Below are 22,873 nucleotides of genomic sequence, written 5' to 3'. Positions count from 1 at the left end.
TTCCATAATAACAACGGGTAAAAAGATATTTCCTCCAGGAGTCCATGAGTTTGTAGAGCATTCTGTGTATATACAGAAAATCAATTGGAAATTCTAGAGAAATGTTTCAATAATGCATTACACTTGAACTAAACCTGTTACATTTTAGTCGACTAAATCTACTGTGGATTTAGTCCACTAAAATCTTAAGGCCTAAACGCACTGGGAGTGATAACTGACTCATGATAACCTCATTCAAAGGTTTTGTTCTCACTACCGCTCGCTCTCCTTGCTCGACCACCGCCGCGCTGTCTCTCTCTCTCTCGCTCGCCGGTGCTCAGCTGACTTGCGCTCTCTCTCTCTTTTTCGGCTGCAGAGAAAACAGCTTTGGGCGCTGGGTCCTCATTTGACACTCCAAAAATCGAAACAAGGTCGGAGTAGGCGCATCAAGGCAGTTTAAAGCGTGTCATAATGCTTCTAGTGTGTTTAGGCCTTTATGATATTTAGTCAACTAAAACTAGACTAAAACTAAAACAATTCAGATGACTAAAATATGACTAAAACTAAATGGCATTTTAGTCAAAAGAATATGACTAACACCAAAATTTGCTGTCAAAATTAACACTGCTAACAAGTAAACAGAAGTTGCTGCAGGAAGGAAATATTGTACTCTACTAATTTAATTGGGTAGGTTTACATGATCATGTTTTGGTATTTTCTCACAGTATATGCTGTATCATGTACAGTTACTGTACTGTTTTTCTTTGCAAAAGACTTATTTTTGGACTGCAATGTCACTTTCTTTTGACTGGTATACAGCTCAGGTTATTTCACCTTCATATCCCCCTCGCTTGGTGAAATGACTCTTCCACAGGTGCCTGTTAGTCCTGTTTGGGACTATCCCATCTGTGCGCTACAGTTTTTTTGGAGTTGGGGAAGTTAAGTCTTATATAGTTCTAAAACAGTATGCTTCTGTTTCAAGAGAACTTAAATCAAGGGTGAGGATTTTGTGGTTGGTTTGGCAAATGTTAGTCTGGTTAACCTCCCCTAATGTCCCAAACCATCCCAAATGGAGCTAGGTGCTTGTCAGATGAAGTTTAGTCACCATGTTGGTTTGAATTAGCAAGGTAGCTGGAGTTTTTAGGGTAGGTTCGTTGTCTTTTTAATTGAGTCATTATTCTAAAGCATTTCTCTAAACCCAGCATTGTCTCGCACCATGCTGCTGTAGACTGACTTGTACACTTTCAAAACATCCAGAGCTGAAGGGCGGAGCTTGGGGTCTTCCTTCTTACACTCCTTGTGAATCTGAAATAGATGAAAGTGAACTAAATCCCCTCCAGGTACCCTTCCCATCAGGAACCCTGTCACGTCTGGAATCTTCCAGATGTCTGTTCTCTCATCATATTCAGTCATAAGATCATCTGAAAAAGGCTTCCCTTTTTTCCTGAAGGGCCACAGCTGCTCTGGAGCCACAAAGTCCCCAGTGAGCTCCCGGTGGCCACATTTTGCCAACAAGCCTCTGGATTGGTCCACCTCAGGCAGTGCATCCAGATCGTTAACTACTAGGTGAAAGTCACTTGTCAGCAGAAACTGGGAGAGAGTTTTCTCCAGGCTATTGGAATCACACATGACCCGCCGCCCAGCTGGGCTGTTATGGAGGTAATGGAGGATAGAGACATAGTCTATAGCCAGCATCAGTCGGGTCTGCCATGTGTTGTGTTGTTGTTGATGCTCTTGTGCGAGAACACCATCCAAATTAAGCAGTGAGCCAAGTGGGTGGTACTCAGTGACCAGGGCATGGTCTTCAAGGCAAAACCCCACCAACTGCACCACCTGGGGCCCCTGCAGGGACTGTAACATGGACAACCCATGGAGAAAATCCTCCAGGTAATCCAGAGAAGATAGTTTGGACAGAGCCACCTTCTGACCCTTCCACTCTGCCAGATAGACCTGGGGAAAGAAAAGTAGGTGCTTGAGTTTAAGCTCTACAAGACATACTCAGTACTACAATGACAATGGGTCTCATGCGACAACATTTTCATATTATCATCCTAAACCATACAAAAGTGTTGTAAATGATCAGACATGATAAAGGCAACCTAACATAATCATGAGGATGAGTAAATAAAAGTGTAGACAACTTTTTTAAATGTGAAATTAAAAAAACACAACACCACTGCAGAGAGATCAAATATATACTATTGTGTGACCAGCCACATATTCATGATGACATTGACAGGCCATGACATTAAAAGGCCAAAGAGAAGAAATGGGTCTTAGGCTGCATTCATATAGAATCATAGGAGTGCCATAAAAAAGAATAAATCTGTAAAAGAATAAGAAAATAAATGTGGAAATATAAAGAGGAATAAATAAAAGAATAAATAAATGTGGAAATATTAAATCAAATATAAAAGAATAATTATAAGCATTTTCATATATTTTCACATTATTTTTCCTTATTCTTTTCACTAATGCTTTTGCTTTTCCCTATTGTTTTTGCTGTTCCCTTTTTCTTTTGCTGTTCCTTGAAGGACAACACTGTGCTACTCAAGAGTGGTTATGCAAATAACCAAAAGAATTCCTTTTCTGTCTAAACACATAATACATGGGCCACCGATAACTAACTGTGCTATATTCACAAAGGTACCACACAGATCATAATGCAACAATAAAAAAAAAAAAAAAGCAAACAAAAACATAAACAAAATTAAATTAAATTAGTTACAAATCAAATTCATTACATTAGGCTCTAGTTTTCACAGCTTTAGAGTTTGTGCAGTATTTTAGTGTGTCCAGGTAGGATTTTAAGTAGGACATGAAGACAGTTAGGTTGTGTTTCTGTTTTGCAAATTTGCTGGCCCATATATGTAATTTTGTTAATAAAGAAATGTTTAATAACATACATTTTCTTGACAGGCATTTCATCAGCAAAAAACCCCCAAAATAAATTCAATTTTGAGTTTGAGTTGAGTATCTGTTTAAAAAAGATTAAGGTCATACCAAAAAGTCTGAATAAAACAGTCCCAAAAAAGATGAGTTGTCATTTCATCTGTGTGGTGACAGAGGGAACAAAGAGGGTCAACATTTAGCCTGTATTTTACAATAACTGAATTAACTGGATAACACCTGTGCAATATTTTCAAAGACACCTCCCGCACCTTATTTGAAACCAAATATTCCTGAGTAATAACAATGTTTTTTTCCAGTCTATACCAACATACAGATTACAAATACAGAAGTGAGTTTATTAATTGTGCCCCTCTGGATTATTTCCCTTATACATTATTAGTTTTTATACTCAAAAGAGGATCTGAATTCCCCATATATAATTCTGGTGTAGTAGTTTGATGGACAATATCTCTGGTTGCAGATGACAGTAGAATTTTAATACCTGATGGAATAGCATCAAAGACAACAGCAAATTGTTTAGGGAGTACAGGAATGTTATATTCTGATAACAATTCATTATAAGTAAACATATGACCCTCTTTGTTAAACAACTGACAGACAAGTAGCATGCCAGTATAAACCCATTTCTTTAAAAACAATGATTTGTTTGAAAAACATATTCTGGTTATTCTAAGTGTAGTATTTGTGAGGGGAAAAGAGAGTTTTACAGGAAGCTTTTCTATATTATAATTACATCTTAATAGAAAAATTAAATCCTTCTAAGTCCTAAAATACATATGTTGAAATAAAGTTTCATAACGAATTTGGATTTGTCAAGTACCTTCTGATCCACTTAATTGTAAAAGTGGAATGTAGCGTGTTAGAGCGTGAATCCACCAGTACTAAGCTTGTTAATCATTACATTTTTTCGAATGAGATGAGATTTCCTTTTCCAGATAAAATCAAACAAGGGCTTGTCAATTTTTGTACAGACTTTTTTTTTTTGCACTTTTTTATTTATTTATTTATGTATTTATTGTGACCATGTACAGTGTTAAATGTAAATGTTGCCATTTGATGTACTGTACCAGAGTTAGCTTATATCTAATTTTCATCTGCAGTCCCTTATGCAGGTCACAATCAAAGCATATAAAAGCACAATAACAAACAGTACAAAGCAAAAAACACACAGGACACATAATACAAATACATACAAAATACAAAGCTACACACAATAGCACATCACATACACCCACAATGTCAACTCGAAATTAATAATGTAAACTTGTCAAATTAAAAGCGTTCAGAGAAGACCATGAGATGAAATTTAGAGTCAGTGGTTACAGAGCTGAGTAGTTTTTAGCAGATTTTTTAATTTGGTTTTGAACGTACTGATGGAACTGCAGCTCTTTATATCATCAAGTAGGGCATTCCACTGAGTTGTGGCTTTCACATAGAAAGCTGATTGCCTAAATGCAGTGTGGAGGGACCAAACCATTTAAAATTTTATGAACTAGTTATAATAATAATTTGAGAATAATCTGAAATTCTCAAATCGTAAATTCTAAATTTCTCCAGTACCCTACAGTGATCGAAATGCATTGGCTTTTTGCCCAGAGTTTGTTTGTATAAGAATTCACTAGATTTTATGGCTGTTTCTCCAGCCTGCCCCCAACATGTGATGCAATAAGACATATGGGAAAGAAATCATAGCATGCATAAATATCTTGGCTGTGTCTAAAGGGAGACAGTTTCTAATATGTCTAAAATTTACTTCTTTTAAGAGATTGAGAGCTGAGCCAGCATAAACAAGTCTACATAGGCCCTCAGCTTTGGAGAGCAAGACTCGAGCAGTTATGGTTAATCTATCTACTGAAGGAAGGAATCTCTGTCTGTATGTCTGTATGCCTGTATGTCTATGTCCTTCATGCATCTCTTGAATCATTCATTGGATCGACTCTACATTTGGTGGGTGTATGGCTGGGGAACAAAAGGAGTCCAGTGTCGAATTTGGTGCAATTTGGACACACGATAAGTTTAATATTAATAAACTTTGAATAAACCAGCATTCAATGAGCCGCTCCACTCTGTGCAGGGGCAGAGCAGAGCTTCAGGGCTCTGCCAACTGACTCCCACTAGTCAGGGAGAGAACAGAGACCCGGCATGACACGAGTCAGAGAAAAGTGCTCTAAAAAGGCAAAGTGGACAGCGAAAACAGAGCTTTTAATCAAGAATGCACATTTGTATCCCGTGTCTAGACAGAAAGCATAGCATTAGCAGCACATTTAGCAGATCAGCAGCGAGTGACTACACAGGAGGCGTTCAAGTACATTGTTGAGCATAGGTCACCCACATTTTGGAAGTGCTCAGAGCCCAGTAAACAAAGACTGTAGTTAAGTGCATAAAACAGAGCAAATACTTCCATGGGCAATTCAAAACCAGTTTGTTTCATACGCTCTGAGACCATGGCGAAAGTGAAGCACCACTACAGACAAAGCACAAATCTTTGGAGCAAACACAACGTGAGCAGCATGTTTAGCACATCAGCAGCAGCAGCGAGTGTACCATTGTGCCTACACAGGAGGCGTTCAGATACATGCTTGAGCATAGGTCACCCTTCTTTTGAAAGCACTTAGAGCCCAATACACAATGACTGTAGTTACGTTAAAAAAACAGAATAAATACGCCTTCAAAAGCAGTTTGTCTCATATGCTCAAGACCATGGCAATTGTGAAGTGCCACTACAGGCAAAGCTAAAATCTTTGGAGCAAACATACCCACCCAAATCCGAACTGAAGACACAGAAAATAGGAACAATCTAAGAGACCCGATATGATCAATCCACTTTATTTTAGGATGCACATTATTTTTAAATGCAACCCTTATTTTACTTGAAATGAGAAAAGAACATGTATTTACTATTAGATTACTCTGTGTATAATAGAATGTTAGTTTCTTTCATGTTGTTGGTGTATATACTCATTCACACCTCACATCAAGTGTACTCTATAATACTTTTTGAACCAATAAATAAAATCTCTGCTGCAGTGAAGAAATTAATGGATTTAAGTTTTCACTCATTCTTGAAATTTGGTCTTTAACAATGGTAACACCCAAGTATTTAACTTTAAATTTAGCAGGAATTCCTGAAACTTCTAAATCACTGCAGACCTTGATGGGATGCAACTCATATTGGATAGGCTAAGTTTGAGACCGCAGGCTGCTTAAAACATCTAATAGTTTAACTGCAATATCAATTTGAGATCTATCCTGTAATAACAGAGTTGTATCATCCGTTAGCTGACCCAGAGAGATTACCTTTTCTGCTATCAAAATACCTTTTAAGCTACTTTTTTAAAATGTAAGTGGCTAAAATTTGCTTGGGAAGTAAAAATAAATAGGGGGAGCCGGGACAAGCTTGACAGGTACCCCATTCCATTCTAAATCTCTTCATAGTTCCATGGGGCAATTTAATCAAAATATTCCCAAAAGTATATAAGGCGCATAATTATTTTTTAAAGCATTCTCCAAACCCAAATAAATCAAGAGATTCAAACATAAATTGATGCATAGAGTTAAAGGCCTTGTGAAAATCTAGAAAAAGGAATTAAACTATAATCTAGTAGTAAATGAGTAGTGAAAGATATCAAGGATGAGTCTTATAGTATCAATTATGTATCTGCCAGACATTAAGCCATTTTGGGATTCATCAATAATGTCATTTAGGACTTTAATTTATTTGCTGGACATAATGCAATAATTTAATAGTCATTGTTTAGCAATGAGATGGGACACCAATTATCCAACATTAAGACATCTTTCTAGGGATTTGGGATTAGAGTAATTAAACCTTTGCATAATAAGGGAAGGAGTTCTTCATTGTTGATACTCTCGATAAAAACATTAAGCGAAAAGGAGGCAAGCTCTGCTGAGAACATTTTATAAAATTCAGAAGTCAACCCATCTATTCCAGATTTGTTCAATTTAAGTTTCGTAATCCTTGCCGCTGTTGCCAAGTGCTTGCTCATGGTGGAAATTGTTGGGTCTCTGTAAATTAAAGAGTATGGTCTAGACCTGCTCTATGTGAAAAGTGCCCTGAGATAACTTCTGTTGTGATTTGGTGCTATATAAACAAAACTGATTTGACTTCATATCATCCTTAATTTCTACAACAGTGATTGGACACATATTGTTTCATTAACATCTCCAATTGTCCTAACATTGCCATTTCTGCCATAGCAACAGTGGCATATGCAGATGCAATGGCCAGTAGCTCCCTAAAACTATGCTACATTTTTGTTTTAATTTGCCTTTATTTCTGAAGCACGTGTTACTTATGACAGAAATACACTCATCAACATTGGAAAAGGAAGTGGATTAAGTGTAGCGGACCTTGAAATGATCACTGTGAACACCCAACCGGATCAGCCGGTCACCACAAGCGGTGCAATTGCCCCGGGGAGAGAGGGAAAAGAGCCAAGATCAGAGCCAAGCTAACACAGCTTGGACCTAAGGCTATTCCTCTACCCAACTTACTTCTGGCTAATGTCCAATTGCAGGAAAATAAAATGGATGAAAAAAGACTCAGTTACCCAGAGAGCCTGGATGAATGGAGAGGTGAGGGATCTATCCAGAACCAAAAAAGCTGCTTTTCAGTCAGGTGACAAGGAAGCATACAACACCACCAGAGCAAGACTGAAAGCTGGCATCAAGGAGGCAAAGCAGAGGCATCAGCAGAGACTGGAGAGGGATCTCAACACCAACAATGCCAAAGATATGTGGCAGGCGATCCAGAACATCACAGACTACAAAAGCAGGATCGCCCTCGTAATGTGTGAGGCCACGTTGCCAGATGAACTTAACTCATTATATGCTCTCTTTGATATCCTCAACAAAGAGTCAGCTGTAAAGTCCACTCTGCCTTCAGAGGACCTGCCACTGTCAGTATCCACAGCGGATGTGAGAAGAATCCTGCTGAGAGTGAATATGAATAAAGCTGCTGGGCCTGATAACATCTCTGGCCGTGTACTAAAAACATGGGCCAACCAGCTAGTTGATGTTATTACTGACATTTTTAACATATCACTGTCACAGGAGAGTGTTCCAATCTGCTTCAAGACAGCCACCATCATCTCTGTACCTAAAAAGTCTACATCTGTGCTTAGTCTAAATGACTACCGCCCTGTGGCACTCACTCCCATTCTAATGAAGTGCTTTGAAAAACTAGTTTTCAAGCGCATCCAAGACAACATCACAGCCACTCGCACACTTTAAAAATGACAACACCTACACATAATGACAGCACTACAGAGTGCTGTTTGTTGATTTCAGCTCAGCATTTAATACAATCTCCCCCATGAAACTGATTGGAAAACTTAGCACTCTGGGCTTGAGTACCACACTCTGCAACTGGATATAGGACTTATTCACAAACAGACCCAGGACAGTTCAGACTGATGGTCACACCTCCTCCACTCTACTGCTCAACACCGGAGCCCCCCAGGGTTGTGTGCTCAGCCCCCTCCTATTCACGCTGTACACCCATGACTACAACCCCAAACATGGAAAGAACTCTGTTGTGAAGTTTGTGGATGACATCGGTCGGATTTCAAGCAACGATGAGAGTTCATATCGGGAGGAAATCAACAATTTTGGAGAATGAACATCAGTGGAGCTGAAGTGGAGCAGGTGAATAGTTCCTGGGTATCAGCATCACAGAAAACCTTTCATGATCATCACACATCTCCACCCTGGTAAAAAAAAAAAAAAAAAGCTCAGAAACGACTGTACTTCTTAGGGAAACTTAAGATGGCAAAATTCCCATCCCAAGTTCTTGTTAACTTTTACAGAGGAGCAATAGAAAGCATCCTGACTGGAAACATCACAAATTAGCATGGAATGTGCATGGCGTAAGACAGGAAGGCTCTGCAGTGGGTGATTAAAACCACCCCAGAACATCATCAGTACCCATCTACCGAGTGATATCGGTGAGGTGAGGACCCTGCACGGAGCCAAGGGATACTAAAAGACAATACCCACCCCAATCACAGCCTGTTCACCCTGCTGCCATCTGTTAAAAGATACAGAAGTATCGGTTGTCGTACCACCAGACTACAGAGCAGCTTCTTTCCTCAGGCTGTGAGACTCCTCAATTCATCCTCTGCACTCCAATATAAAAAAATGTCTTATTTCTATGACTTATTATTTATTAATCCATTTATATAATTTTTCTCTATATAATCTAAAGAATTAAAAAAATCTTCTAGTTCTGCAGTTGACAGGTTAGATTCATATAGAGTTTTATAATAATTTTCACAAATGTCTTTTGGATTGTCAACAGTTGTGCCATTTATGTCGGGATCAGACTACACAATATTTTTGTGTTTCACAATCGTCATCATGTCAGATTACACAATCATAGTAGGGCTGTAGTCGATTAGTTGGTCAATATGCTCTCATCCGCCCAAATTATCATTGGTCAAATAATCGCTGTGTTACTTTCATAAAGAGAAAAGTGCTACATCAATAGCCTTCCAGGATGAATCCATTTGCTCCAGCGGGAAGGACAGACTAACAACTTACCTGTGAAAATGGGGGTGTATTCAAAACAGCCCCTTTGTTTTTATAACTTATAACTCACCCAACCTAATGGGGACTGCTAGGTTTAACTGTACTTAACGTTTACTGAGCATTTCCTGATTACTGAATCAGTGTTTTCCCTATAATTATAACAACAAGAACCCCCACCAGGCCAAAAAAATAATTTTAATGCCAAAAATAACACCAAATATCCGTTCATTCGGAAATCAACAGCGTTTGGGAGTCTCTGTGCAGCGCTGTTCCGATGTGCGAGTCAACTGCTGTGTCATTCCCTGTGAAACTACTGGTAGCGTAGCTCTGTTAAGGAATATGGCGTTGCATAATATGTATACTTAAGAGTTTTCTCGAGTTTTCTTGGAGGCCAGCTCAAAGAGGAATCTCTTTGACGCTGTTTTTATAAGTTAAGATAAAACGGGAGGATTTTGGGTGTGTTCTAAAGGGTTTTACGCCGAATTATTGATGAATATTCAATTTCTTTGTTCTAGGGGCTTTAGGTGTGGCTGATGCTTTGCAGCCTGCGTCTCCTGGAGTAAAGGAATTTCATGGAAGTCTAATTCTGAGTTTTTACATGCAAAAATCACACTTCAGAGTCACTGTGGCCTAATATTTCACATTAGGCCACAGTGGCCATATACATTATTTTCATCATGATATTTTCTGATTAATAATGGTTAAGTTTACATATGTTTCATAATAACCTTCATATTAACACTTCATGATGTCTAAGCATACAACCTTCATTGGTTCAACTTTCTCAAACTATTTACACATCTTAAACCATCTTTTGAAATAAAGTTTCATACTATAGTGAAAGGAAATAAAGTTAGGCAACACTTATGTGATTAGATTACTTTCAGAAACATATTTAAATAAAAGTTGAACATAACTTCATTCTTTCAACACAGCTACTTGTCTAATTTACCTACTAAAATATGATTGTCTATGAGGTTAATAGATCACAAGTTAAACACTTGGGTGATTTTAAAAAACAAATACAAGGTTATCAAATATTCATTAACTCTTCACATAGGGGAATTTAACTCTTGTCGATAGAGGGCAGTATTGTTACCTGTAGTATAAAAGGTTAATAAAATCCAAGCCTTATATCTCTTTATGAGATAGTCATACACCTATGAAAGTTATACCATTCTTCTTGTATTTACATGACCAATAACATGATATAATATATTTCCAGTTTGCCTCAGATTTGCAAGGAGGCTTCACAAAGTCCTCAGGAATGTGGGTTAGTTTATGGCTTTGGTGATAAAAGTCTGTGCTCCAACTAAGGTGGGAGTTGTTTTCCTCCAGTCCAAGTGGCCTTTAGGGTCATTTCATGCTTTTAGGTCGTGTCATAATTCAACTTATCAAAATGGTTTCTTAGGAGGTCTTTCTGAGTCTGTTGAGCATCACTGATCAAACCCCCACTTAGAGGGTTACAAAGGTCAGTTCTGCCGAGGGTCTGCTCTTACAAACTTAGGAATCCAGGGAGTCTGCCTCTTATTTTCCTCAAGAATCAAAGATTAGTAACACAATCAAAGAACAAGCAGTTGTCCTCCTACACCGCCTTACTCTTAAAGTCAAGTGTGGTCTGTTGTGCTTGTGACTATCCAGTTGTGATGTAGCACTGAACAATACGGCATCGTTGAGTGTTGAGGTGCATTGCAAACAAAAAACTTAAAACTCAAGGCAATAGTTTGAAATTTTGGGAAATATGCTTATTTTCTTTCTTGCTGAGAGTTGGATGAGAAGATTGTTACCACACACTATCTGTCCATTAAATATGAAGCTACAGCCAGCAGATGATAGGACAAACTTTGGAGGGAAACAGCTAGGCTTTGTTCGAAGGAAACAAAATACACTGACCAGCACCTCTAAAGCTCACCAGTTACCACATTGTATGTGGTTTGTTTGAAGAATGACATCTTGTTGACATGCAACTAGCAGAAAAGATTTTTTTTAATGTTTTTTAACATTTTTAGATGTCTAACTGTTGTTTCAATGGCATTTTAATTAAGTAATTTCAACAGGTTACAAACACAATATCATTTGAAGTCCTTGTAATTTTGAGTAAGCCCTGCATTAGTATAGGATGGGGAATCGAAAATACTTTCTGTTACTTATAATTCACCCTTTCCCTTTAATTCAGTTCACACAATAAACTAAAAAAACATTCAGTGTAAAACATCATCTACCTTCTTAACTGCTCCCTGGCCGATGAGCTTCAGCTTGTGTACTTCGGCATTTATCTGTGAACATTGAAGCCAGGGGGTGCAATTTTTCATGGTCGTCATTTTAAAGTTTCGAGGCGTACAGCTTACATGAGAAGACAGCAGCTGTTCATTAGTCTGATACACAGAGTCCAGATACAGGTAGATCAATATGTTGCTGAGGAGCAAAGCAGCAAGGCATATCACCACCACTGGAACACTGTAGGAGATAGTACTGCTACCGCTCCGATCCATAGTGCTATACATCTGAAATGGAAAACAAAGGTGGGAGAGGATAATATAAGTAGGGGAGACCAAGGACAGTTGTAACACTTTTCGCAATTTTCCCAATAAATCAAAAACCATTGGAACTGGAACAGTCTATTTGCTCTATTATAAACTGCAATGTGTCAACTACTGAAACAATGTATTTAAGTGGTTTCATGAAATACAGGTTGCAAAACTGATTTAAATAATCACTCCACTGTTACAACTGTCCCTGTACACTGGGACAGTTGTAACACATGCCAGGGACGGTTGTAACATGTCAATCAATTAATCAATCAAATACTCAAAAGGAAAACAATTATTTATCATTCATGTTATTGTGACTTTTCTTTTATTTTTTTTAAATAATGAATACCTTTATTCACACTACATGACAAAAAAAGAGGGGAAGCCATCAAATTATAATGCAAGAAAATTATTTAATGAGTAGAACAAACAAAATCAAAATCAATCAATCAAAATGGATTAGTTTGAGGTATGAGTATAGGGTCACATTGCAAATGCTGTATGATTTGGCCACTGTCCTGACTGATTTGCTCTGTTTTATGCCATCTGAAGCCCTCTCCAGCAAAGGTTTGGGACTCCCCTGTCTGTCTTCCTCTTTCTGATATTTAGCATGCTGTAAGCAAACACGTTTCCACTGACTATTAGCAACTGATTATCATTAACTTACAATGTAATTTTATGACATTTTACATTTAATTTGCTATCTAGCTATCTATCTTTCTATCTATCTATCTAGTTTATATAGGCCTTTAGGTTTTTAAAATGCAGAATACCATCTAATTGACATGGTTATATTTATTAGCCTACATGAATATAAAGATACAGATTTTAATGACTGTCTCAAAATACAATTTAGCTGTTTCAAATGCAGTGTGCACATTTTTGAAGCTGGGAAAGCGGTGAAATTTACTTAAATCCCCCCATTGTCATAAGTTTCAGGGAGACTACTTTTGTCATTGAGAGAAAATGACTTTCTGCCTCTGTCATGATTTCAGTGTTCACGCAGCAGCAGCCGCTTATCACAGGAGTAAAGTACAAAAATAGATTTACATAGTTTAAAATGTTTTTCCATATGTTGTCATGTATGAAGAGACCCAAAATGAATACTGTAGGCGGACTACTTGATTTATAGGTGACTTATTTAAACAGCATAAATATTGTATAAGAATGATTCTGTCTCAGAGCTTTTTGATCCATATAAGCAGCTGATCACTGTAACTATAATCACTATAAGCAGTTACCACTGTATACATTTAAACACAGCAGAAGGTCATAGTTTGGACTTTATTTAATTTTCTTTTTGTCTTCACAGCTTGAACAAAATTGGTGAATGAATAAATAAATAACTTCAAAATAACGCTGCCACACTTTTATTTCTTAAATTATAAATGCTAAGCTTTTAAATAAAAGGGTTGCGAGTGTGAAAAGACACTTGATGGAACCGTCTTTTGAGAGTCTGTTTCCGTCCGTCGGACATTCTTTGACATGCAGCTGAGTTAAGCTTGACCGTTAGCCCGCCATGGAGCAGGCTAGTTCTGCTGACTACGTTACCATGGTTACCGAGCTGGGACTCATATAAGCCGTATTGATGGAACGGAACTCTCACTTAAATTAGATTATCAGATCTCAGGACAGTATCCAAAAAATAGTATAATATATAATAATATAATAATCTGATAGAAAAACTTTTACCTCAAAAAAACACCTTTGCTTCAAGATTCAGTTTCAAATGTGGCTCCTTTTTTGTAAGCAAGAAGACAATCTAACTGAGCATGTGCAGAGTGAGTGTAATCACTGTAGCTTGTTTCTGATTGAGGGAATTCAAGGTGTTACAACCATCCCATGTTACAACTGTCCCTGGTCTCCCCTATACTAGCTACAGCTCAAAACTTTAGTAAGTTAAGTCAATAATAAGTCAATATTGTAAAATTCAGTCTTTTTAAAAGATTTTCAAAATAAACTTTGCATGTAAAAACTCAGACTTCTCCAAAAAGTTTTGCTTTTTTCTATAGAAACAAGCCCATTTATTTCATTTTCTCATATCAGCTCCCACATTCATAAAAAAAACCCTCCAATTTGTAAAGTATCAAGCGTGTTATCAATACTTAGTCGGACGACGGATGCTACAATTATAAACTGACTGTCACTCCTGACATCACGCACTGTAGTGTACAGGCCTGAAGATTTTATCAGAAATCTTCAACACATTATAACTTTACTCCCACAGCTTCCAGTCCACAAGCATAATTTATACAAAAAATGTAGACAAACTTGTCCTCTCATCCAGTGTTACTTCCATTAAAATATGTCTCATGGTTTTTGAATAAATCAAATAAAAGCGCAGAGAGTGCTGTCTAATAGTCTCAGACTCAAATGTAATCTGAACTATTAATCTTGTTAAAAAGACAGATGATGGTTACATTTGAATTGAGATAGCTCCTTCATTTTAAATCATACAAACACATATCCTACATGAGTATTGCGAATGAAGTCTCGGGAAGCTCATACTCAAAAATTTTTTTCGATGTGACTCTTTGCACATGCATGAGAAGTTGTGTAGCTTGATATTGGATATAGGTCTTGGGCATGGGTGTGGCAAAATGGCTCAAGGGCCAAGCCCCCTAGAAAATTTCAAAGTCAAAGCCCCCACCTTTAATTTTGACATAGATTTATGAAATTTGTTGGGCAGATGTACCATCTCCATATGTAAAAAAAAGCCTCTTGGAGCCATACCCTAAGTTCAACAGGAAGCCCATTTTGAATAAATTGTGCATTTTTTTTCCACCAAGTGAAGCCACTGACAGGTGATGTATTTTAACAAACTCCTCCCAGAGATTTAACCCAAGCAACTTCAAATTTGGCAGGTCACATCTAAACCCTTTGTGATGGTAATTTGTGAAGCTTTTTAGTTTTCATGGAACACCCTTGGTGTGGCATACCAGTAAATTTTGCCCTAACCCTAACCCAAAACATGTTTGGGGCATTAAAAAGGAAGTTGTTGTGACTCCACTTTACATTGTCCAATCTGCCCCAGATTTCTCATGTTTGATAAGAGTCCAGACCTGAACACATCTACAAGTCAATATTTAGTCATATTCATAGGGTCACCTACTGACAACAGGAAATTAGCCTTACGTGACAAACATCATCTGATTTAAATGAAATTTACATGGTGTGGTCTGCATATGATATACAGCAAGATGAAGTATAATTAGTGGGTGTTCTCTAGTGCAACATAGTGAACACAGGAGATGATAGTTATCTCCTACATGGAATGTCCAATATTCATGAAAATGTATATACATGTCAGTTGCCCTCTGGTAATGTATTGCTGCATTAATGTTTCACTTATATAGTACTGCCTACATGCAACAGAAATTGAGGCCGAAATGAGACTTAGCTCATCAAATGTATACACAAAGTCTAATAAGTCATATCCACCACCACGTACTGCACTCCAGAAACAATATTTAACCCATTCACACAGTGTCCAATGATCCTGACAACCACGGCTTCCGCTCCCTCCGATATGTGTGGTGCGAGGGCCCATTCATCACTGCTTGCAACTTTAATTATTATTATTCCCCCACGCCATCACAGTTGTGAGAGGCTTGGGACACTCGAAAACTCACGAAAATTGGCACACACGTCAGAACTGGCGAAAATTGCGAAGTTCTGTGGTGATTGGGCTTGGGCGTGGCCAGTGGGCTCCAGAGCGTCCCAAAACGCAGGGCCATTTTGGAACAAAGTTCCTTTGATATCCGTAAAATTCACTGGGTTCATTGCTCTCATCATTATCAACATAATACGTATTTTTTCATCCAACAAGAAGTCAGCCATTTTGGTTTCGAGTGTCAGTTTTCATTTTACAAAGACATGTGAGAGACCTTAAGGATGCACGAAAACTTATGAAACTTTGTATCTATGTTAGAATTAGTAAGTATTGCCATTAGTATCACAATTGGGCTTGGGTGAGGCACATCGGCTCTATAGCTCCCCGTAATTACTTTACGCATTTTTGAGGTACTAGGGGTGCTCTAAAACTCACGAAACTTTGCACATGCATCAAAAGTGGTGATATCTCATATGGGTCTTGGGCATGGGTGTCGCAAAATGGCTCGAGGGCACCCCATAGAAAATTTATTAATTATGATGTAGATTTACAAAGTTTGGTAGGCAGCTGTACCACTTCAAGACTTTAAAAAAAAGCCACTTGGAGTCATACCCTAAGTCAAACAGGAAGTCAGCCATTTTGAATCTACTTTGCATTTTTTTCACAAGTTGAAGCCATTAACAGGTGTTGTATTTAAACATACTCCTTCTAGAGATTTAACCCAAGCAACTTCAAATTTGGTACGATACATCTAAACACCTTTGCCAAGCTTTTTAGTTTTCATGGAACACCCTTGGCGTGGCATGCCAGACAAGTTTGCCCAAAACATATTTGAGGAATTAAACAGGAAGTTGTTGTAACTTGGCTTTACATTGTCCAATCTGCCCCAGATTTCTCATGCTTGATAAGAGTCCAGGCCTGAACACATCTACATGTCAGTATTGAGTCATAGTCATAGTGCCACCTACTGACAAAAGGAAGTCAGTCTTTTGTAACAAACATCATTACGTGAAAATTACATGGTGTGGTCTACATATGTTATACAGCAACATGACGTATGATTAGTGGGTGTTCTCTAGTGCCACATAGTGGACAAAGGAAGTGATAATTATCTCCTATATGCAATGTCCAATATTCATGAAAATGTATATCCATGTCAGCTGCCCTCTAGTAAATGTATTGCTGTATTGTGTTGCTCTGCAATAACAGCAGTTCGACTGCAACATAGTTAGACTGTGCACACTCCGACATGCGTGAAGGAGCCAGGGCCCGATCATCACTGCTTGCAGCTTTAATTCTTCTGTTTTGTTTTATGGTGGTTGGCATCCATAAATGTTGCATTACCGCTGTCTGCTGGACTGTAACAACTTCACAGTGAAAACTATTTACAGTGGCCACTCAAAGATATATGACATTGCAGTTAAAAATTACCCAAAAATCATTATATTCACTGCATCAGCAGTGCGCAATGGGAACTTGATGTGCTCAGAGACAGAGGCAGAGAAGATGATTCAGGAGTAGCTCCCCCTGGCAAGTGACAGACTGCACCAAAGGAGGCATTAAATTCTTTTAATTTATCATTGATGATTTAGTCCTGTTGGACACATTTATCTATCTATCTATCTATCTATCTATCTATCTGTGATTGATTGATTCAAACAATACAGTTTGATTCGTTTAGGCTATGTGTTTCATTTGTTGATTGTTTAATTGTTGAATGTTCTAATAAATTTTAAGAACCAATCTGCTTGTTTGTCAACTCTCACACACCATTCAAGTCTATTAGGCATAATACAATATGTAATATAAGCCTATAATGAATATTGCCATATTGACAAAGGTTATGTATAGTGCGAATATATTTAGGCAATGTGTAGGAAATGCAACGTGTATGGCAAGCCGTTTTAACATTTACTCAAACCACACTCCTGTAATAGATATCCACAATAGCATTTCTCCAAGTCAAAATTGTATTCTCACTAGTCAGAATGGTGGTTAATGATAACCACAATAACATTCTTACTAGTAGAAATAGTATTTCAAGATATCTACAACTTGGATTATACTAGTCAAAAATAAATTTAAGATATCTAAAAATCCTTAAAAAGTATACGTATAATGCTTATTTATACTTACTTATAAGTAAGTATAAGTGGGCATTTTAACATTTAATAGCTAGACTGGCTATTGCAGATATCTGTAATTCAATTCTTCCTGGTCAAAATGAACATTTCAGATATCCACAATGACATTATTTCTAACCACAACATCGTTCTTCATAGCTTTGTATTCTGAATTTTGTGTCCTGTGTGTTTTTTTTGCTTTGTACTGTTTGTTTTTGCGCTGTTATATGTTTTAATTGTAAGGGCTGCAGATGAAAATTAGCTTGAAGCTAAATCTACAGTGCATCATTTCTGTTAAACACTGTACACTATCCCGATAAATAAAAACAATACAAATGGCGTCACTTTTGCCATTCATGTGTATTGCGTTGTGGATATCTGAAAGGTCAACTGTTAATAGGAACAATTTCATTATGTATATCTTAATGTTCATTTTGGCTTGGAAGAACTGAATTATGGATATCTGCGATATATATCCATTCTAGACATTAAATGTTAAAACGACTTGCCATAAGTGTGGCCCCGTCGGGCTGGACTGATGAAGATCGCGTAGAGAGCGTTGGAACACCCCACTGGCGAAGGAGTGGTGTCCGACTTCTCCGCGACGCCTTGCCATTTAGCAAACTATCGCTACACTACTTAGCACCTACTTTTCCCCATACGGCGCATCTACACCCGCCCTACATCGCTGAGTTGCGGATAAGATATGTCTAACGTTAAGTTCAGTTATCAGCAAGGAGTGTAGTTATGTAGATTGTTAGGTTAAAGACAGACAGGCACAGCAGGGTTACTGCAAGCCAATGTAACTACACAGCGAATGTACAACTTTAGCTACATCAACATTATTTAGCATCACTTAGTTACATACCTGGCGCCACGTTGGTTCACATAGTGTTATAATTCACCACGGGACATTATGACGAGAAATCTGTTCCCTACCAGCACTCCAACTATAGCTAGCACAGAATAAACGTTTCGTACCCGGAAACAGAAAAACACTTCCTGTCACATTTACAGAATAAAGGCTTCATAATTACGGCACTCGGTCCTTCACAAAAAAACAATTAAGTCAAATCAATATGGAGTGCGTTCAAGGTAAGATGTTAGGTTATTGACGGCGTGAATTAGGCTAGCCATACTAACGTTAGCTAGCCAGACTAACTGACAAGCTAATTAGGCGGACGTTAGCATAGAGCTAGCTAGCTTAGCCAGATACGTAGTCCTGTCCTTCTCACATTTTAGCGTTAAGACGAGGGAAGGGCTGATCCGGAGGTAATGTTAAGCACGTCACAGCTCTTTAGACTAGACTGGTTACTTAACGTTCTCCCGTGCCTAGCCTGGTCTTAAAATAGAATGAAAACAAGACGGGGCCCTTGCCTGTTTATGATGACCATTGCTAAGTTAGGCTACGTTAAGCACATAGCTATAAAACAGTAACTGATACATCAATTTTACATGTAACGTTACATATCCACGGGGACACAAAAGTATGTTTAGATCACTTCACAAAAGACTCTTTCCTGAAGATCCTGGTTGGCATGCGAAAGTTGAAGAAGGGTGCTGTTGTGCCAACTTTGTTTGAATGGACTGATGGCTGTATGAGGCCTGTAAGGAGGGCTGTTGTCAGAGGATGAAATCAGGACGTGCTCCACTGTCTTTTTCCTGACACTGATTGCAATGACCAGTTGGGCGTTTTCCTATTAGAAAAAGTATACTATTCACCTTGCTGTGACCAAGTCTTAATCCACTAATAATTACTTGCTCTTTAGTGTTTATTCCACTCTTTCTTATCACTCCTACTGTATTTTGTATTTCATGCGCCTACCTTTTGTTGCACTGTCCCAATGTTGTTGCCGTTGTTTATTCCCTCCAAACTATGCTTTCCCCTTTGATTTTGAAAGTTTAATATTAATATCTATTCTCTCATGATCGCCTCCTTTGCTAGCTTGTCTGCTTTCTCATTTCCCGGGATTCCTGAGTGCACTCATACCGACATGAACTTTGTTTTTCTCCTGACTGGCTAACCTTGAATTAGTAAATAACAGCTCATGTAATATGTCTTGGTCATTACTGCCTGATCCTGATTTAATGCTTGACAGTGCTGACACAGAGTCACTACAGATGAGTATTTTTGCCTGCTGACACTTCTTCCACCTTGTCTAATGCTAACAGTACTGCAATAAACTCACTAGCATAAACACTCAAATAATCTGATGTTCTCTTACTAACCCCCTGCTACATCCTTACCTACTCATCCAAAACTTGTTTTTTGTACTTTTTCCTTCTCCCAGCAAACCTCTTTGCTGGGAGAAGATTCTCTTACTTAAATGACTATCTTTGTGTCCCCTTAGATCTATCCAGTAGTTGGCCATCAGATGTTTCCTACAGAGCCACAGTGCCCCTGCCTCAGCTTAAAGAGCACACATTGGAGCCTGAATAACATCCAGGTCTGATAGCACAGTCTTGGCTGCTGAGCCATACCATAATCTGTTCTTGCCCTGGTTAGTACTACATAGATATGTTTCAATGATCCAATATCTCTATTTTGAATAATAATTTGTTTCTGGTGTATTTTTTTCCACAAAAAGTTAAATTATCTTGTTAAAATCCTTAAATGGACATCTCACTCTACTTCTACCTCATTAAAAATTCCAGAATCTATAAATATGCAAATATATTGCAGTTCAGAAGTTCACCTGTTGGACACAAGGGGCCAGATGTATAAAACTCTGTGTAGATTCATGACTAAAACTGTGTACGCACAAAGTCAGACATATGCATATACATTCTTTTCATCAGATTTATAAAGCTGTGCATACGCATGGTTCTGTTTTATAAATCTCAGTCATTGTGAAACTTGGTGGACGTGCACAAGCCTCATTTACACTCTCACAATTAACCATAAATGGACTGTAAACCATCATCAGTAGTAATGTAATCAATGATTATTTTTGTAGCGCTCATATCTAAACTGACTTCACAAGGTGTGACACAACTAAGGATAAAATAAAAAGAATATTAATAGCAAAAAAATTAACTCCTATATAAATTAAAAGAATGATTAAATTAATCACACAAAACTTAGGAACTTTCCACTTTCAGCAGATGAATATGAGAACAGCCTTCTAGTGTGAAACTCTGCACACATCATTCTGCAGTGAAACTCAAACATGCACCTGTAGGAACAAGAAGCAAAACCTTTTTGAGTGGAGGGGGACTTCAACACTTTTTAGTTCCTCTCAATATTCATAATTTGTCTTAAACATGTATATACCACTTTCCCAATGGGACTTTTGGACCTTACTGAATTATCACTTTAAGAGAAACGCATTGTTTTACATGTGAATAACCTCAGATTAGAGATTGATCACTAGTTTCAATTGTGCTCTCCTAAAAATGTGTCCCTCAATATTTTCCTTCTCTTTTACTTCCATTGAAGAGATTGCCCCTCTACACCCTGATCATGATTATGCTGAACTGCCCCTGCCACTGGAGGAGCAACTTAAGGAAGCCTACAAGACCATCAATGATCAAGCAGAATTAATAGCACAGCATCAAGAAAAGCAGTTCCTCCTTTGAAGATTCCAAGGTGGTGATAAGAACCCTTTTTCCTTTTTCTTTGTCATCTGAGGCAAGGTTTTTCTGAACAGGACTTTGCATTGCGCTTCAATGTGTCACAGTTAACTGTAAGCAGGGTCTGTGTAACTTGGACAGACTTCCTAAATTTCATGTTAGGATCATTTCCAATTTGGCCTTCAAGAGAACCTGTAAACAAGCTGCCTCCTTGTTTCCAGAGCGCTTATTATTAGTTATAGTTATATTAGATTGTACGGAAATACGTGCAAAGACCTAGTTCAAAAGTTCTCAACTTTGAATATACTCTCACTACAAAGGTAATACCACCTTTAAGGGCCTAATTAGATTCTCTCCATCAGGTGAAGTGAATTTGTCAATGACCTGTACACAGGTTCGATATCTGACAAGGGGATAACAAGAGAATCATTGATCCTATCTTTACTTGAGGAAGGCGGTGAGGTCATGGCTGATGAAGCCTTTCTCATCAAGCATCTTCCTTCTGAGATAAAGGTCTCCCTTGTGATCCCACTCTTTTTAGGCACAAGTAGACATTTAAACCCAGAAGAGGTGATGCAGGCACAAGCAATAGCCAAATTTCACATTCATGTAGAGGAGGATCAGGAGTATCACATATTTAATTGTCTTACCCATGACACAAGTGGGCTCTTTTAACCAACTGTGGACTGTTTGTGGCCTCTTACGTAACCTCCAAGGCCCTCTGTTCTAAAGAGTGCTAGTGCCTCAGCCGAGTGTTGCCACTTCCTGTATCTGTCATTTCAAATTTACAGCCCCTCAGCATTTTATGCACAGTCTAAAGTATTTGTACTTCACTGTGCAGACTGATGTATGTGCAGAATTTGACACTGGCAGGCTGTTTGCACATTCATCCACTGAAAGTGTAAAGTTTGTCTTTGCTCATTGAAATTTAGGCCGAAAACCAAATCCAAAAGTGAGAAATACTGTATTCATCATGTTTGGAAATAATCATGGCACTATGCTGCCCGGAAAGACACTCCCCAGTGTCTTTCCGGGACTATGCTGCTGTGCTCTCTGTTTCACACTGCATAACAGCTGCAGCCCACTTCTGCTGTTTCAAGTTAAAGTGTTGTTGTAAAGGAGAAAGTTCGTGCCAAAACAGAAACTTTATTTAAATTCATCTTAAAAAAAATGTTGCACTGTAGACTCTTTAATTCTTATGTATTTACTTGCATCAATATACCTGCAAACCTTGACAGTTTATTGAAATGTTAGTGGAATTAATTCATTTTTTGCATCCTGATAGACTAAAATGTCTGTGTGGATTCCAAGAGAGACATCATGTATATATTTAGGCCTCAACTAAATATTTTCTGGAAAATACGGGTGCATTTTCTTTTGAACATCAGCAGCTGCTTTAAGGAATCAATCAATCAATCTTTATTTATATAGCGCCATATCACAACAGAAGTCATCTCAAGGCACTTTTCACATAGAGCAGGTCAAGACCGTACTCTTTAATTTACAGAGACCCAACAATTCCCCCATGAGCAAGCACTTGGCGACAGCGGTAAGGAAAAACTCCCCTTTAACGGGTAGAAACCTCAAGCAGA

The 22,873-nt window shown here is 38.1% G+C and overlaps 1 protein-coding gene and 1 long non-coding RNA gene across 3 annotated transcripts; one reads left to right on the top strand and one right to left on the bottom strand.

The window, feature by feature from the left end:
- Positions 1-643: 643 nt before the first annotated feature.
- On the bottom strand, positions 644-20,053 carry pomk (protein O-mannose kinase). 2 transcript variants are annotated; one of them, XM_042395330.1, is made up of 3 exons: positions 19,534-20,053; positions 11,664-11,945; positions 644-1,929 (listed from the first exon to the last, which is right to left on the bottom strand). In XM_042395330.1, the coding sequence occupies exons 2-3, from the start codon at positions 11,943-11,945 to the stop codon at positions 1,159-1,161; spliced, it is 1,053 nt and encodes a 350-aa protein (XP_042251264.1). In that variant the 5' UTR covers positions 19,534-20,053; the 3' UTR covers positions 644-1,158. The 2 variants fall into 2 exon arrangements, with proteins under 2 accessions (XP_042251264.1, XP_042251263.1); XM_042395329.1 differs by lacking the exon at positions 19,534-20,053 and adding an exon at positions 18,577-18,665.
- Positions 18,715-22,641, top strand: LOC121885656. Its single transcript, XR_006092596.1, has 3 exons — positions 18,715-18,803; positions 20,060-20,209; positions 21,148-22,641. It is a non-coding gene; the product is annotated as an uncharacterized LOC121885656 (long non-coding RNA).
- The last annotated feature ends 232 nt before the right edge of the window (positions 22,642-22,873 follow it).

The sequence above is a fragment of the Thunnus maccoyii genome, chromosome 19 (genome assembly GCF_910596095.1).
Source record: "Thunnus maccoyii chromosome 19, fThuMac1.1, whole genome shotgun sequence".
Taxonomy (NCBI): Eukaryota; Metazoa; Chordata; class Actinopteri; order Scombriformes; family Scombridae; genus Thunnus; species Thunnus maccoyii.
This window is presented reverse-complemented; position numbering and strand designations above follow the sequence as displayed.